This window comes from Corvus hawaiiensis, chromosome 26 (genome assembly GCF_020740725.1).
Source record: "Corvus hawaiiensis isolate bCorHaw1 chromosome 26, bCorHaw1.pri.cur, whole genome shotgun sequence".
NCBI classification, from domain to species: domain Eukaryota; kingdom Metazoa; phylum Chordata; class Aves; order Passeriformes; family Corvidae; genus Corvus; species Corvus hawaiiensis.
This window is the reverse complement of record NC_063238.1, coordinates 23295375-23314706: the sequence shown is the minus strand read 5'-3', so window position 1 is coordinate 23314706 and position 19332 is coordinate 23295375. Positions and strand designations below refer to the sequence as shown.

Below are 19332 nucleotides of genomic sequence, written 5' to 3'. Positions count from 1 at the left end.
GTGGAACGTTTGGTCTTGTTTTCAAAACGGTTTCCACTGGAATTTAAAGAACACAAGTGGAAAAACATTTCTGCTAGCGTACTCACAAGTGCTGTGTCAGGAAGTTCAAAAATGAGCACTTACAGTAACCTGAGGAATGTGCATTCCCAGGCCAATTTGGCTTTATGGGTGGCGGCTGCACCGTTCCCCCCGCCATCCATGACTGCAGATGTAGTGGACAATAAATATACTCAGAGTCGAACAGGTGACACTCCAGCAGAACTCCCTCAATGCTATACTAGGAAACAGCCTTAAATCCTGTCTCTGCCATGTAGGAAGCACAGGCTGACAGAGAGGCAGTGAATCAGACTTCCCACCAGAGCCAGCCAGTGCTGCTCTTCATGCAAAAGCCTGGAAAAGGCTTTCCATTAGATCAGAGGTTACATGTGGTCTTAGCTACTGCATCTGCTCTTCATGGACCCCCTGCCATCAAAGGCGTGGGTGTCAAATAAAACAAAATAAAATAAAAATCAAAAGTAATTCTGGATGGCCTCACAGTGACTGTTTTTTGCAAATGAGTTCTTGGCGGAAGCTGAAGAAATTCCATGCATAACAGATATTTACTGAGAAATTTCTCTCCCTTGAAACAACCAAGCACCACAACCTCCTCTTTGAAAGTAAACAAACAAACAAATAGAAAAAAGATTTTTCAAGAATGCCCAGAGCACAGTGGTCAGGAAATGAGGCAATTTTGTATCTGGATTACATTACCTGAAACAAAGCAAATAAAGATTTAAAAAAAAATATTTATAAAAGCAGCTTATGAGATTACATTAAAAACAATTGCACCCACTTTTATTTAAGTAAAAATGGCCAAAACTCTGTTTGCAAAAACTAACAGCTAGCAGATGCCTTTTTGTTAAATATAGGATGAGCACTTAATAAAAAAAGGGCCATTTTATAGTATCTTTCAATCTATTTTTACAGAATCTCACAAGTAAACTCAAAGAGCAACTAGTCTTTCTAGTGCCACTTCCTAAGGATTTAAAATGTATTCGATTAATTTATTTACTTTGATTTCAATTTCCTGTACCTTGCAGTAGCATAATTGCAATCAAGCTGCACAATTACAAAACACAAATGAAGCAGTTTAGCACAACTATAATAACACTGAGCTAACACTTCAACAACCTAGTAAGTCTCCTGCTCCTACAAACTGACTTGCCACTGGACTTGGCTGTAGAGAAGACTGAGGAAGCACAACCACTTGGTCTTTAGCACCCTGGCAGGCAAATGCTCCCACATCCAGACACTGGTTTGATGGAAATGTGCTGCTACTAACTGCTAATTAATAAACTAAGAATACTTAACTTTTAAATAGCCTATTTCCTCCTATCTAATTCTTAAATTCTTATTTCTTTTGTGTTTCAGAAATTAAGCTAAAAATAAATTACAACTAGTGACAGAGGAGCCAAGTTCTATGGATGAAATTCGTTGTATCGGCCACTGTACAATGCTCTGTGTCACAAAGGGAGTGATAGTTTAATGTGCAAGATTGTGAATTTTATGCTCTATTCAAAACTAATAACAAAACCCTTGTCCTAAATAAAATACATATGGCTTCATAACAGTATAAAATCTTCATTTCTACACAATGTTCAAAGCAGTAAACCATCATGAAGCAGTAACCCTTAATTCTGTCACCAGCCAAGGACTATTATTCTCTTTAAAAATCATGTTGGTACAGTTTTAAAGGATAATTTCCCTGTTTTATAAAAAGGTTCATAAAACAGACTGTCATCAAATTACCTGTTAGAAGCACTTCTAAAGTCTAGACAAACTTTGTTGACTTACAGCTAAACAACACATTTCTTAGAAGTACACTATTGGGAGGTGAGGGATGAAAAGCACAGCTAGATCCAGACTACTACCAGGTTTTCTTCACCCTGAAGTTTTTTTGTGGAACTAATGTCAACCAAAAAGTAAGACCTTCCTAATTTCACAACAGAATTTTGTATTTGTTTCTGCCTTGCAAAAAATTGAGAGTTGTTTCAGAACTGTAGATTTTTTTCTTTTAGGAAAGCTGTAAAAAATGGCACAGTATTTCACAAGAGATGAATCTACAGCTGTTGAACTAACATTATTGAAGTTTTCAGAATTTCACATGAAAATTGATACAAGCAATTTTTCCAAATGTTTTAAAACATTCCTAAAATACTCTTATGCAGTGTATATGGTGTAGAATGCATAGAATACATAGAATGATTTTAAATGGGAGAGATTTTATTAGCATGTTTTGAAGGTAATGTAAATATTTCATATATACCTTAACTACTATTAGTAGTAATTACATATTAGTTTAAGTAATGAGAAAACACCCCTGTAGGATTACCAACAAAACTTTATAACAATGTATTTTTACTTTTGTTCAGACCAGTCTCAATCTTTAGGTTGTGATCAAAATTTCCAATGTTATAGGCCTGAATTTTTTAGATGCTGCTGTGCCGTTGCCTATCTCCATCACACAATGGAAAGTACACAATATTTTCATTAGGTCTATGACTTGGTTGGTTGTTTTTTTGTTTTGTTTTCAAGGGGGAATATGCTCCCTCAGTTCCTAAAATCCAGTTAAAATATATCTTTTATATTTAGCTTGTGTTCTCTTCCCATTCTATGTTAGATAATAGAGAGTCAGTTGCATACATATGTATACACACAAGAGCAGTCTTCTAGAGAGGCTAAGTGGAAATATGGTTTAGCAACATTAACTGTAAATGAAACATCATTTATGTCTTCTTCCTACTCTCCAGTCCTTAAAGAGGAGATACACAGAGAAAAACAGGAATATAGTGCATGAGTACTGTACAGAAGGAGAGAATCTAACTTGGTTCTTTCAAATAAACTTTATATTGTTCTTCACATGGATGATACATCTCTTTCAGACAAAACTGTCAGCAAATAGTCACAATATCAAAAAAAGTTGGTGTGAGTGATGAAATCAACCACAGCAGCACAAAAATTGCCACAAATAGCTCATTCTGTATTATATGATATGCAATATATAGAGTGTTTGTAATATGTACACACACACACACATATATAACACATATAGTTCATGGCTATTTTCCCTCTAATACATGTTAGAAATTAAAAATAGAAATTCCCCAAACTAACATGTTACTACAGCAGTATGGCAACATTAATCCTAAATGATGCAATTACCAGCACAGCAGGTCTTCCTAAACAAGAGGCAGTAAAAACTTTATACTACCTATCTTGCTGAGTGAATTAGTGTGTAACTTGAAGTGTGGCTTAATTTTATTAACTTATTAATATATTTAGGATGGTATTTTTAGGCACTAGAACGTTGGCACCCACCTCTCAAACTCTTTTGAAAAGAGCACTACTGCTTTGGCAGCAAGCGCGAGTTTCTGCGTGATACACAAGGAAGGTACTTATTACTGTGCACAAAGACAGCAAGATGAGACCAGAAATTCTGCCTTCACATAATGTCCAAGTCCTGCCTTCACAGTTTTTTACATTTGCCTGACATGGAGACATAAAGCCAAAGAAAAGGGTAAGACCCATGTATGGCTTATCTTTGGTCTTCCAATTGAGCAACCCACGGAGACTGAGGAGCTCTCAGGCTGTATATTCCTACTATCTTTATTATTTAGACTTCTTACCATGCTTCTGTGCTCTCTGATCCACTTTCAATTTATAAGAAGACTGTATTACAGCTTGTGTTTTCTGGAATTGCTGCCATAGACATGAAGATGGTGAAAGACTTCAAGAGTTAATTGTAGAAGCAGCATGGACAGAACTTTGGCCAGTTCATTGGTCGTGGCAGCTTATACCAAGGACACACTTGAATACCTCAGACATCAGAAACTGCATCTTTCCAAAGCACTAACTTAATGAAGATGTGATCTTAGACCTACTCCAAGCTGCCTTCAAGCTTTGCTTTGTGAATTCTCTTCACATTAATTGCTGCAATGACCACATTTTACATAGTATTTAACAAATACACATGAGAATCTGGAGTAAATCAAATTCATGACATAGATGTGTTTTGCAAGGTAGGACAGAACAGGAACAGCAGAGAAAGATGAAAACAGAAGAAGGATTTAAAAAATGTAGCAGAGAACAAATTTCCCTGTTTTAAGTATCATCTCTTCCACTCAATACCTCATCTTCCTCACTGTTCAATCCCTCTTACAAGTTCCACTACAATTCAGATTTCTGAGAACAGTTAAGATTGCATTCTTAGTCTTTTGCATAAGCACATTATTTTAATGCTAATTTTCTAAAGATACAATCTAATTCAGCAAAGATTTGGTAACGTTGCACAGAAAAGCATACTATTTTCACAACTGCAGTGCTGGGAGTACTATCAAGGAAAAACTAGCAATACTACAGCTCTCATTCAGAGAACAATTTGAAACCCCATATCATGCTGGCTGTATGTTCACCTGGATCTCTGCATACTCATTTTTACTTTTTTGGGGCAACACTCCATAATGATATATCTCATGAAATCATTATACCCAGTACTGACTGCTAGACTAATTGCAATCATTTGATTTATCTATTCAGCGGTACAGATAAGGCAGAAAAAGAGTATTTCAGAATATTTTCTACTGAACAGCTATTTGGATATCTCTCATTATAAGCTTTGCATATGGAATTTAAAAAAAAAAAAAGGGCATTTATTAAGTGATGGAATTTCCTGCAAAACCCTATTGCTCAGATGAATGAAAACTTAAAATACATCACATCACTTGATGCCATTTGAAAGATCACTTTATTTTTTTTACAGCTTATGTCCAAAAAACCAGGTGCTTCTACAGTGTTTATCTTGACATGTTATCAGTAGTCTAGTATAGGAAAATACTGTGACATTCAGTCATAAAAAATGCTCTGTATGAAGTTACTTTTCAACTTACAACTTCCTTAGAACTTACAACTCTTACTTCCTTAGAAAACTTTGAGAAGTTACAGCAATGCAACAATCCCTGTCGCAGTCTGGTAATGAGAAAGCAATACTAAAAAACAGGAAGAACTGGTTACTAAAAGGTTAGATCTTAATTCCAAACATTTTACACACCTAACTTGATTCAGCTGTGAGGTATAATCCTAAAAATACGTATATTTAACGATTGATATTTAAAGATGGCCTGAAGTTCTCTCAGCTGTTTTCCACCACCCTTTGTAACTTTGAGACGTGCAATCATTTTCACAGTTATAACCAGGACTGAATGTTAAATGCTCTTACCTGTACATTTGTAGTCTGAGGCGACTCCTTTAAGGCCCGCATCGAACACTGATATTTCTACTTTTTGCTTTCTGTGGTGGCAGCTGAGGAGCACAGAGGGCTGTGATACAACCAGGTAGAGAAATGGCTGTAGCTCAATGTCCCCAGTTCCTCTGCGCCCAGGCTGCCGTACAATAGTTATACCCAGGGCTTGTCGAGCAGATGATCTTGTGGAAGCGTGCAGACTTTCCAGTGACAAAAGTCCCGTTTTTCTCCCAGCAGACAGGGGAACGTTACTGTTCAAAAGATCGTCTGCTGTGACAGAGGAGATGCACGGCTGACTGGGCTTCTTGGTATCATGGCTGCTGCCTGAGACTGTTTCTGGAAGGTTCAGGGAGCTTTTACTTATCTTCTCACCATCTTTCTGATCTTGCACTGATTTTGATTTAGGTGAGGCAGTGCACGAGTAAGTCATCAGTGAGATTCGACTTGCTGTAACAAAAATGTCAAAGGGAATGAAGTTGAGATTCTTCACAATGGAAGACTGGCGGGAAGGACGAGCAATGCGGTGCTGGCTGGTACCACTGTGCTGCTCAATCTGAATGATTCTGATCTTAACGCTGTCGCTGCCAATTCCACTGTCCTGTGCCCCGCTGCAACGGGAAGAAGTCTCAACTGTTCCTCCCTCAGCCACATCCGTCTTCTTCTGTTCTTGTTTGGAAACCTGCAAAGGAAAATGTTATATTAACTTCTGATATCCATATCCCAGCTATTTCCATTTCAGTCACAGCAAAAAATCTCTACATAAACATGAGGTCAAAAAAGAGAATTATGAAAAAAAAAATCTGCTGAGTTAACTTTAACAAAGTAATCACTCATAAAAACACAGCAGGTGTCTGTTCCAATGAAATGATGACTCACAGTAGCTGAAGAGCCAAAAAAATATGTGAAAGAGAAAAAAAAGAGCAAGCAGTAAGGATTTCTAGGCTTAAACAACATTTTCAAAAAAATTAAACTCTTTATTTAAAAAAATCTAAAGAATTTATAAGAAATATAAGGATTAATATAAACCATATATCTTTGAAATAATGTATTATAAATAAAAATACTAGTTAGAATTGTTTTCCAATTTTGAGCACTGATGCTCAAAATGTCACCTTTGTCACTAAAATTTTGTACTGTGATTAGATGAAATAGAACATAATATTAATCCACTACACAAATATAAAAAGACTAAATGGAAATTATAAACTTAAATGTATAAAAAGTATTTTGTAGAAAAAATATTTTTCTTAAGAGTCATGGAAATGGCAGCTGCCTTATATAAAAAACACCGAAGTTAAAGGAAACATCAGAACTATCTAAAGACTATCTCGATGATGGGTATGAGTTCTTGGCTTACCAAGGCCACATAGGGTATTGGCTGTGACATTCACAGGGTTTCACATGAGAAATCATTGCATATAGAAATATTCCAAAAAGAAAACATACACATACACATACAAAAAGAGTGTTCCTTCTATCACACAAAATGCAAAAGTGAAATAAAAAGTTGCAAGGCTGTGTCCAGAGACCTTATAGTCTCAGCTCAAGAGACAGAGATATCCCAAGACAAAAAAGTACTTCAGGAAAAACCACTTTCAACACTGCTCATGAAACAAGTAGAAATCCTATCAAAAGCTTGAGGACAATGTGGGGAGCACATACTAAAATATATGGCAAAAAAATAATCTGCAAAAATTCAATAATAATTGATGTATGACTAATTCCTCAGATTCATATGAAGGCTAGAGTCATACATTCACCCTGTATAGCTTCTACAGCATAACTAACACTTCCATCTGTGCTGCTGCAGAAGAGTTTCTGCACCACTCTGTACAGGAGCTAAAGTAAGAAATGCCCAACTTGGTTGGATCCATGACCCACCTAGCCCAGTACACTGTTTTTGATAGCACCAGGAGGAAACTCTGTTAAGAGATACCATGAACTCTGTCCACTTCCTGCAATCTGTTCCTCTCCTTCTCCCCAGGCATCCACAGCTGTTGCATGCAGGATGCCAGGGGTTCATGTTTGTGTTGTCATTTCAGTAACCATTTCTGGGCTTCTTGTCCATGAATTCATCCAGTTCCTTTCTGAACACATTGACAGTGTCTGTTCTCCACAACCTTCGGGGGCAACAAGTTTCAATTTTTTTTGAAAAAATTGCTTTAAACCATCTCCTCCTAGTGACATTGCATTCCCCCGATCTTTTGTAGTATACGAATTGTTCAGGTCCACATTTGAGCTTTATTAGTGTTGTTATGACTTTATAAACTGTGATCACAGCTCCCCTCAGCCTTCTTCTCTTCAGATGTGGAAATCCCAGCCTTTTTAGTCTCTCCTCACAAAGAAGGTGCTCTAGCACATTTAATCTTTTTAGCTTCCCTTCTCTACTTCTGTAACTTCACTATGCACTTCTTGACTACTCTACAAAGCACCCAAGAAGTGAAACCATTACAGTTCTCTATAAAAGTGAAATGCTGCCTTCTGTCTTGTTCTCCATGTCCAACCAGATGTCCAGTATTTTGTTGGTTTTTTTTGGCTGACACTGCACACTGACACAATGATTTGATTTCTTCGTTCCAGGACCTATTTCAATAATTTCTTCTTATCTTCTGCACGCTAATGGATCTTCAAAAAGTGAAATATGAACTAGAGCAAACAGTACCTTAACTTCCTCTTTGAAAGAGAATAATGAATAAAAAAAAAAAAAATTATCAGCAACTTAACTATAGGAATGAAGGGCAGTGAATTACTCAATTTCTTCAAATTTCTGTGGTCTTTATGCAGCAATATATTAGATTCTATATGTACTGCAAAAATTGGGTTATGAGGGAGGTACAAAAAAGCAAGCTTTTTAGACCTTCCTTTATATTGTGCTTTATGGAACAAAGGGAACAATCCCCTCTCCTTTTCTTTAAAGGAATGAACATACTAGGAAAAGTATTACAGAGGAAATTCTAAAACAGAACCATTAACTAGCTGAGATTTTCTTTGAAAAGGTTTTCGCCAGCTCTGGTTACAATCTTTTCAGATTCACTCATGTACATATTTTTCAAATAACCAATAAAATTCTTTGCGGCTGTTTTCTATGGCAGACTCATATCACTGACTTGTAAATGTGATACCACTTTTAATGCAGCCTCTGTAAAAATAACTAGAGACCATTTTAATGAATCACTACATTGTGAGCCAAGAAATCCTCATTCCTCCTGATATCCTAGCAAAGTTAGGCTATTTACACCTCAGCCTCTCTGCCTGGTGAAAGTGCTTCACCCATATCCTGCATTGATGGTACTTTCAAAATTGGTACAGATGGTTTCATTGCTCATGTACTGAGGGCAAGCAGAAGGCAGAAACGATGGCGCTGTGAAAAAATCTTGCCATAGAATTTCATGGAAATGCTGCCTGAAATGAAGTTGAGAGCATATGCTGCTAAACCCAGCAATTTTTAATTGCTACACAGACATTAGTTGAGTCTGATCAAAAACGTTTTCAGAAAGCATGATTCAGTGGTGAATGACACTCTTATGGTTAGTACACGGTATTCTCTTGTTCTCCTCTATGCAGCATAAATTTCTGCAGCTGCATGACTTGGCCAGAAGAAATGAAAATATGGTGTCATCCACTAAGTGACAACCTTCCAGGGAGAAAAACATTGCATGTGTATGACCAAGTGGAGGGAGAAATCACAGTTCTGGTTTCTGAATGGATCCTCTCTTCTCACACCTAAACAGATTTGAATTGAAGCCTAGTTCTTTTCCCTTGACTCTTTTTATAATTAAGTTAAATGTTCTGGTCTATGCAAAGCACCTCAAGTAAGGTCAGAAAGTAGCTCTGCCTCCATCCCCAGTCAGAATATAGGTTCTCTGTGCAGACTGCTGCAAGGGTGCTAATTGGTCCCAACTGCTGAGCTTCCTGTTATGTGGACATTTGACTACAGAAATTTTACTGAGACCCCAAATCAATTCATGCAGGTCACTGAACCGCACTCAGAAGGTAATTTCTGCTCAGTATTAAGCAGTATGGAATATGAACCAGCACCCAAAAGGTGAAAGACACCATATCCTATTACGGTTTTCCATGCCACCCGGTTCCACAATGAAACTTTGACTTATGTATGGTCTTACCACATATACTATAAAGGTTGAAACATGTGCGTAATGATTTGCAAGACAGCTGTATGTAACACAACCGAGTACAAAAAAAAAGTGAAGAAGTATCACTGGAACTTCTTGCATCAATTTCAGCTCAGTAAAGCATCAAGCCTCCCAACAATGTTTCACAGTTAACCTGAAGATAGGCCTAGTAATAAACTTGGGAACCATTTAGGTATTCCTCTAATGGGATAAGGAGATGAGCGGGAACGAGTCTCAGTATAACAACTCTAAAATGATTCTGTGCTGTATTACAGAATAAATGGGCCAATACTTTAAAGATGTCAAGAACAGCAATATCATCTTGCTGTTAGCAAATGTAATGGTAACATTTATCATTGGGCTGTATTATATCAATTCTCTTAGTCTTTACATAACCCATTTAAAATGAACAATAAAAGTTTTCTTTAATTAGCTACTGGTGTGCATTAACATGATCATGATTAAACCATAAAAACCAACCGTACATTACTCTGGTCCCCTATACCATGTGTTTTTAATTGTTTTAGTTGAAAATGTACTTTGAGTCCCTTTTAAGAGTTCGACCTTCTGCTTTCAGAGAATTAAATGCATATTACTATAGTGGAGAAGATAATGTTTCAGACCTCCAGGCATATATTAAACACACTGGCAGCACATTAGACAAAATGCTTTACTTATTAGATACTTCCTATTCTAAACAGTGTCATCAAAGGCTAAAAACAAAATCCGTATAAAAGCTGCACAATGCTTCCACACAGAACCTGTGCCAAAATCCCTGTACTTTCCAGCTAATGAGGAAAGGATGTGTACTCTTAACATATGAATGTAAGATTTTCCAAGCATTCACTTTAGGAAACAGGACTATTGATTCCACATGGCTTATGTTAAATGAAACTGTATTGGTAAAATAACCTTTAAGATATTTGGCATGATAACTATAATTAAACAGTATTCAAAGGAATAAAACAAAAGGGAATTTGGTTCCACAATGGCTAATTAAAATAAAATGAAAAAACACAGCATGTCATCTATCAAGATAAATTGTTATTGTTTAAGAACTATTTAAATACTGTTAAAATATACTTTTAGATAAAATCTGAAAGGACTGGAAAAATATTTGTGGTTTAAAAATTGATAGTTTGGTGAAAAAAAAAGTATAGGACGCTGAAATTTTAAGCTGAGATAATAGCTTTAAAGCTATGAGCATAACCAGATGGTACTTAAATCAGAGATATTCTACAGTTTCACTGTCAGAATAAGTTGCAATATGGAAACGTTTTCAATAGCTAGAGAAAACACATCAAGATGATAGTTTATTTCTTAGATCACTTCAGTGCATTTTCTTGTCCTTTCACAGTTATATATCCTATCAATACTACACACCACAGAAAAGGTGTTGAAAGCTGCACTAGTAGCTGGGGAACTGTGGTTAATTCTTCCTTTTCATGTGTTGAGATAGGTAACTTGACTAGCTTAACCTCTTGAGTTCACTAGGGCATATGACACATATATCTATCAAGAGAAAGGGCATGGAAATGGCATGTCCTGTAGAACACACACACATAAGTACATCATAAAATCAAGGATCAATAAATAGATTTGCCTTTCAACATTGGCAAGCAGTCCTATCTCAGGTCACAGCAATTTTAACCAGGTAAGTCTTATTTATTTTCCATTTTTGATCACAGTATTTACATGGTAGAGACGTCTTCAAAGTTTTCACTCCATAAAGAGCAGAAATAAAATCATCAAGGTAAACACACAACCTAATACTTTAGACCAGTAATTAACACATTTTCCATATAAAAGAGAAGTGTTTTACAACAATTGGCAGAATTGCCACATTATATTTCTTAATCCCTCAAGAATTTTCAACAATAGCAAATGTAAGCATCTGCAAATTTCACTATAAACATTTTTATGTTCTTTTTCTGGTACTTGACAGAATAACTCTTTAGTTAATAGAATAACTGTAAGCAATATGATCTTTGGAAGTGCAGCCACTCCAGAGGAAAAGCATCTACATTTGCATATTTTTTCCAGCTTCTCATATTAATTATGGTTATATAATGACACTATTGAAGTAAAATTTCCAGTCATTTCTTTACTCTGATAAAAACCCTTCGGCCAATCATGAGCTCATGCTTCACATTACATAAGTTACGGAAAGACTCACAAGTGTGAAACCACAAAATCAAAGTGCCAATCACATCTGCTCCATCACTGTTGCATGTGACCTAGTTTTATTTCTTTTGCTAAAAAGTATTAATATTTACATGGAAATAAAAATCTTGCCTACTGGACGAAGTAAGTTACAGAAAAGGAGTATGCTCCATTTTTATTTTCTGTTGTGCTTAAACTGGAATTACAAAGATAATACTGGATAACTTCTTCCTTTGTTTTAAGTACTTCATCTACTGCATCAGAAAGTTTCCAACAGTTTAGATATTTAGTTAATGTATCACTGTTATCTAAAGGACCTCTATTTGCCACACTGCTCTACTGAACACTGCAACTAAAACAGTTTTATTATGTTTTGTGTGTGAGTTATATGACTGAATTTAATTCTGACCATTATAAAAATTATTTTACAAATTGACATATTAATTTCACATGGAAAATATAATGAAAGACACACATACAAACATATTTGACTGCTAAATTATGTCCTCCAGTCTAATAAAGTTCCAAATTAAAACTTCAGTCCTACTACTAAATCTAGACAGGTTGCTTCTACTTGTATCAATCCAACTGCAGAAAGAGTCCTTTACAACGTGAATCTAAAGCTGTCCTCCAAAAGGCAACTATTAAATCAAGCCAAAGTGAGGCAACAAAAATAGCAGAGATGTCTGAAGTAGTTTATTTCATAAAAGTCAAATGGGTTTTTTTCCTCTAAGGAGTTTTCTTTTTAAGCAGAATTTGTTGCAAAACAAATGATGCCGATTTAAGTGTAACTGTGTATATGAGCTTCTGGATGTACAGAATTACTTCAGATGGGAACTGTATTCCTTACAATACGGCAGGAATTACATGCAAGTTGTGATGGCAAGGAGCACTACAAACTCAGTTTCTTTGTGCAATGTTTTCCCAGCTCTTCAAAAGTAAAGAGGCTACATTCCGTTAAACACTGATGCAAGTATTCATAAATCAAAGCTGTGTTAAATGTTCCAATTGTAACATGGATATGCAAGTGCTAAATCCTTTCTAACGCCAACAAAATTAATTTTTTTCATCTTAATACAAACAATATGTTTATTTTGCTACGCTATGAAGGCCAGTAAGAAACTTGTGTTCAATTTTTTTTTCTTTACAAATAAGGGCTTTCAATTTAAAAAGACCAGGATGAAATCTGGCAGTTCTTTTTTCCACAGTATTTTTTCATTAATACTTTTACTATAAGCATTAGCCTTTTTGGTGTTATTTTTCAACTTTAAATTCAAATTTTAAGTTAATATCTTTGCTTTTATACAAAAAATACTGCCTTAAAACACACATGCGTATTTATTTTAGACATGGTGATGGTTTGCTCAATTTTGTATGTTCTTTTCTGATTTTTTTTGTTTGTTTTTGGTTGGTTTATTTTTGTTTTGTGTGGGGCTTCTTTTGGGGGGGGGGTTGTTCTGGTTAAAGCCAAGAAACAGCATTTTCCCATGGGAGTCTGCTTGCATAATTCATTTGAACATTTTCAAAAGCAATAGTTGAAACTTTACCTTGATTTTGCACATGTACATATGGCACATACAGGACAACTGCAGGATCAGACCCAGTCAGCAGAAGTTTAGGAAAGGCAGATCCTGCCTGATCAAGCTGATCTCCTTTTATGACCAGGTAACCTGCCTAGTGAAGGCTGTTGATGTAGTCTACCTGGACTTCTGCAAGAAGACATCAAGGTGCTGGAGGGTGTCCAGAGAAGGCCAACAGAGCTGGTGAAGGGTCTAGACAGTAAATCCTACAGGGAGTGGCTGAAGGAGGTGGGTTTGTTTAGTCTGGAGAAGAAGGGGCTCAGAGGAGACCTTACTGCTCTCTACAAATGCCTTCAGGGATCGTAGCAAGGTGGGGGTCACCCTCTTCTCCCAGGCAAATAGTGAAAGTGCAAGAGAACACAGTCTCAAGCTCTGCCAGAGGAGGCTCAGTTTGGACATCAGGAAGAATTTCTCCACTGAAACTGTGCTTAAGCGTTGGAATGGGCTGCCCAGGGAAATGGCGGAGTCACCATCCCTGAAGGTGTTCAAGAAACAACTACTCGTGGCACTTAGTACTATGGTTTAGTTGGCATGGTGGTGTTTGGTCAAAGGTTGGACGCAATGACTTAGAAAGTCTTTTCCTACCTTACTGATTCTACGATTCTAGGACATTCTCTAACAATTCAGTATCAAAATTTCAGTATCAGACTGATTTTACCAGTCTCAGTTTTGGGTCACGTTTCCATCCAGTTTAAATAATTTAATAATATTAAATATAGAAATATCAGAAATATCATTCACTGTTATGACTTCCGAACATGAGAAATTTAACAAAGTTACTTACTCCCATTGGAGTAAATTGAAATATTCTCCAGTTGACTAATATTGAGCATTCTGTAAAATAAATTAAAATAAGCAGAAGGAAAATGCCAAATACCCTGGCAGCAATTCAAAGTGGAATTCAATGAAGCCTCAAAAGAGAAATTTAGGCATCATTTTCTAAGAGAGGATGAATATTGTTTATGAACAATAAAAAGTCATTATTGTAATGTGGTAAAGTAACTTGGTACTTGACTTTCATAATACAGACTCTTTCTTCAGCCTCTTAAATGAGTAACTGTACAGTTAAATGAACTATTCCCAGAATCAAATGGTACAATCTTTTTCTTATTATATATTAGATACTTTATCCATTTTGAGCATTTTAAAGGCAATTAAAATAACTAAATCCACAGCAGATTAAAAGATTTCATGTACAGATGCTGCCCAACTAAACAAACTTCATTCTACATTATTTCCAGTAATTAAGTCAGACTGAGTCAGACTACATGCCACAAACAGAAAAATCCACAGTGCAGGAGTCTCCAGTGAGAAATATCCAGCTCCTGGCAAACTCACTGAAACATGTGCTGGGATCTTGAGTGCCTCAGGTTTTAAAGCTGCTAGATGTCTGGAATATGATCTTTCTGTACCTTACTGCCTTTTTTTTCCCCTAGGTTACTACATCTCTCCTGTATCAACTTGTAATTAAACTCATCTTTGACTAAATCATGTTTCAATTTGTTGAGAATACTTTAAAGACTACCTGAGGAAGTAAAGCACATAAAATGGCATGTGAATTCAAAACTACAAAATTAGGAATTCCAGAGTATGTTTTTTTGGTAACAAGGCCATGACAAAATATCCCCATTTGTAGCAAGTTGTTTGTTTCAGCCTTGGTGTACAATTCCATGCCAGACTGAATTTGTGTCTTCTCATTTGTGTCTTATATGACAGTAAAACAGCCAGTTAAGGGTCTTGGAACATCCAAAAAACAATAATCCCAGGAAGAAAAAACAACAAGCCAACCAATCAAAAAACCTGAGAAAAAATGTACTTGTTTTTTTGGCTTGTTCTGTTTCCTTCACTGGTTCATTGTACAATACAAAGCAGTCCAGCAAAGCACAGACTGTGGCACTTCATCTTGGATTAACTTAAGCCTCAAAATTGCATCCTAAATTGCACCCGCTGAACTTGTTTAAAACAATTAAAATAAAGAATCATCGCACTGGAGCAGGAAAGAAAGGCCCAGAAGAGGACCTCTGCAAGCTCCCCCTCAGGAGTGGATGACACACGGAGCTGCATCTTCAGGCTTCTCTGACTGATCAGGCCTGGCAGTTTTCCAGCCCCCTCAGTCTCTTGGTGGTGAGAGGCTGCTTCAAAGCACCCAGCACTCGAATCATGCTGATGATGCCTTAGGATTTTACCTTTTATATTTTTCATATATTTGTAGTTCTGCAATTCTTTGGTGTGTAACTCTGAACTCCATATAGTCGGCTAGCTACTGTCCTCCCATTTTGGTCAGAAAAAACAATTCCTCTCTAGGCCTGAAACTCAAGGATGCCTTACTGTCTCAGGCCCCAAGAAATACAAACAGTAGTGAGTTGGGGGGAGCAAATTTGGGGTAAATGACTTCATTACGTGAAGTTGCAATTGGAGGATTAACCCCCAATATGCAAACTTAAAAATGTATGAAAACCCATGACCCTGTTGTCCATTTTTGGGTATAGCCCCTGGGTGGGCTTCATCTGCCCTAATGTACCTGAAGGCCCTTCAATAAATATAACCACTTTTTATTCTCTTAATTTTGTTTAGCCTCTATTTTTAGGTAGTCCCACAAGGCATCACTGAGACTGGACTTTATACCTTACTGGAAAATCAGTGGAGAACTATTGTGAAACACATCCTGCAGCAGTCTGACATTTTCAAAGCTTTTATCTGCAGTGGTACAATTCCATTGGAGCCATTCAAACAGTGGGCTGGTAACAACATTGAATTCCATTAGCGGGCCCAGATACAAACAGTTTACAAAGTTTACTTCTTAAAGAAAAACACTTCTGAACTTTACATGCTTCTATATGGTATTACTATGATGTACTATAATAAAGATGCAACAAGACTGCAGATATTATTGAATATTATTTACATATACTGTTTTTCCATAAAAATATTTTTCCAATTTTGGGCCATGAAGTTCCTGTTGGTTCACTAACAACTGCTGCTTTTTCGGGGGGGTTTTTTTGTTTGTTTTTCTTAGTTGTTAAGTATTATTAAAATACTTTCCTAAGTATTATTCTAAGCATAATTTTTTTAACTGGGCATAAATTCTTTTGCTGTGGTGGGCTTGCTCCCAGACATATCTGGAAAATGACCCAATGAACCACTCAACCAAGACCAAGTCTACCCAGAAATTACATTGTACAACAATGATTCAATAGAAATACAATGGGTAAAACTTCCAGATGTTCAATATGCAATGAACACTTATCTTGTGTGGAGAAGGCACTACTGCCTTTATAATGAACTTTATGAAGAGCATGTAGATCAGTTAGGTGCACACCTCCCACTAAAAAAATGACAGTTTGGCAGATAATTTATTTGTGATTCTGAATCTCTCCTACTCTCTTCTGTTCCTGTTTTGGAAGGCAAAGAATCAGCAGAAAAGGATGATCTGTAGAGAACAGACAGCATATTACAGCAGAAAAGCAAAAAAAGACATACAAACTACTGCAAGAAAACAGGTGAACTAATGCAAACCCACAAACCTAATTATCTAATTGTCCCTGTAGCTCTGTGAAGAAAAAAATGCCCGACTTTCTAAAATAATGTCTTAAATCACTGGTGTTCAGACAAATACCAGTTTTATGAAACTTGTAGACAGGCTTCCTACTCAGTAAAGCTAATGGATTTTCAGTTTTAGGGATTCTCTAATTCAAACAGCTCTCCAATAATCTGAAATAATTGTCACTGCTAATTTCTGAGAATACTTTACTAAGTCATTATTCCTCCAGTGTTTTGATGGAGAAAGTTAAAATTAGTGGAAACCTTTACCTAGCATGAGTCAAGAATGAAGCTTCCAGTCTTGATTCATACAATGAGTCACAGGTAATCTAGGGGGAAGGTACAGTCTCAGTGAAACGAAGAGCTGGAAATATTGCCTAGGAGCATGCACTGAGGAAAAAAAGTGCTAACATGCAAGATTATTAAGCAAACCCATTAAGCACAGCAGAAACACTGAAGCTGCATACTATGTATAAACAACTGAGAACTTTAAAATGTCTTCTCTCGAAAAAGGTAGTGGCAGCCAATTATCTGCAGAGATAAATTCAGAGAAATTAGAAATGGCTGCAAACCTGAATGTGATTCAGTACATGTTATTAGCATCATATGCATGACTCATACCAATCTTTTATGACAATCATAATCTATGATTTCAACATTTGATATAGCAACCAGTAACTCAATCAGAGTGAAGCTAGCTGTAAAAATGGAAGTATTGTCCTGCTCTTTAATCTCCTCCATACTAATGAGAAACACTCTGCAATGTAAGTCAGTGTCACAACTACCTCTTTTATCTAAATGGGAATACCAACAGTACCAGATTGTATCGTACCTACCAAAGCCACAAACCCTATGCATGTACTTTGTAGCCCTGTCACCAAAGCATGACACAGCACTAAAAATTAGTTCACTGTAATTTTACTAGGTTGGCTTATATGATAGGTGGCAGGATACAGTGAACATATTAGAAAGAAATTAAATACAGCTAGGCTCCTTATTATCCTTCAACTCTGAACACTGTGTGTCCACGAAGAAACACAACTACTTTCTCTGCCCCACTCAACCAAAATTCAGCGAAATATTCAAATGTTCAAGACAAGTGGAAAATTATTATTACTGACACAAGTGAACTTTCCTGCAAGCAAGACACAGAACAAAATAAATTGTTTGGATTCAGAGAAGCTCAGAAGCCCACATCATCCTAGAAATAATTGTTGATGATCAGGGGAAGGATATTAACATTCAGAAACTATTGTCTACCTGTGGAATGCTCAACTGAAGTGTAAAGTTCAAATGATACTTTTCCATTCAAAATATCTAGTTTTAATTCAGGTATCTCAAAATCCCCATAGCATGACTCTGGATGCAACTTGTGCAGCATTGCAAGGGTATGAATGAAACTGCAAAGCAATTCCAAATGTTAAAAAACACCACCTGCTTAGATTTGAAGTGTAAAAATAAATTGTGCATTTCTAAAAATTCCAGGCTAACACAGAACTCAGATGTTTTGTCATGAGAGGTTTTCGCTGTGTGAAACCTCTGCATGTGTGCACATCCACATACATGCTTATGTCCTTTGGAGTAATCCTCACGTGTTTTGTCTTCATGTCTGCAAAATGGACCCTTCCTCTTAAGGCTTCCTCCTTTAGTGTGAATTTACTTCATCCCTAAATCTCTTTTTTTTTTTTTTAATTGAAAAGCAAGATTTCTGCTTTGAAGATTCTTAGAAAAATCACATCCATTTTCCCCAATATAAGAACAGTATCTAGGTTTCCACTGGAATGAGAATGTTTGCTGATATGAAGTATCAAGAAGTACTGCACAGTCCTTCAAAATGATACCTCCTCACTGGTTTTGGCAACAAAATCAAATGATGAGGCAAAGCTTCCTAAGAACGGAAATAGGGTATGGCAATGACTCAAGATACTGGCAAGGACTTTATTTTGATAGTGTCCTTGAACTAACCAAAATATCTGTTATTTCCAGGAAAACATCCGACAAGTGGCTATGTGGGAACCCAAGTACTGGTAAAGGTACCAGGAAAATGATGCAAGTATTATTCAGCCATTCCAGCTAAGGGTTTTTATTGGCATTCTCAAAAAGTTACGTTTTTGGCACTCTCCCTGACACTACTGAGCTACAAGATTATGTTTAGAACATATGAACAGTTCAATGGTAACTATTATCAGAAGAGTTCTAATGTCATATACATTTCAAAAGATTTAGCCATTCTACAAATTTTAACAACTTAATAAAGCAATTAAGTCTAGCAAGCCTACTGACTATCTAAGTGGATTAGATTAATCTGTGGAACAATCTTTACAAAGAAAATGAAGTTATGCATGGTGCAAATTTTCTTCATCAACTCTATGCACATGTATGTCTTAAATGTGCTGACTTTTTTTACATGTCTTCATGTTACTATATATTTGAAAAAACCACACAAATTAATTTGTACAGCTCCTTTGACATGTCAAGGTTTCAGGCCTTTAACATTAGCAGAAATAGAAAATGTATGCCATTTTAAAATTTAACATTCACCATCTTACAAAGCTGCTACAGAACATAGATTTTCAGATTTAGGTGAAACTGATTCAGATGCCATTCTTTCACTAAGGTATAATGAATAAAAACTTCT

At 36.3% G+C, this 19332-nt stretch overlaps 1 protein-coding gene across 4 annotated transcripts in view; it reads right to left on the bottom strand.

Moving 5' to 3' along the window:
- Positions 1–19332, bottom strand: part of VPS13B (vacuolar protein sorting 13 homolog B) — a 438036-nt gene that overhangs the window by 111776 nt on the left and 306928 nt on the right. For all 4 annotated transcript variants that reach the window (XM_048287162.1, XM_048287160.1, XM_048287161.1 and 1 more), the window contains one exon: positions 5255–5957. In XM_048287162.1, the coding sequence (XP_048143119.1) occupies positions 5255–5957 (703 nt within the window). The remainder of the gene's footprint in view (positions 1–5254; positions 5958–19332) is intronic.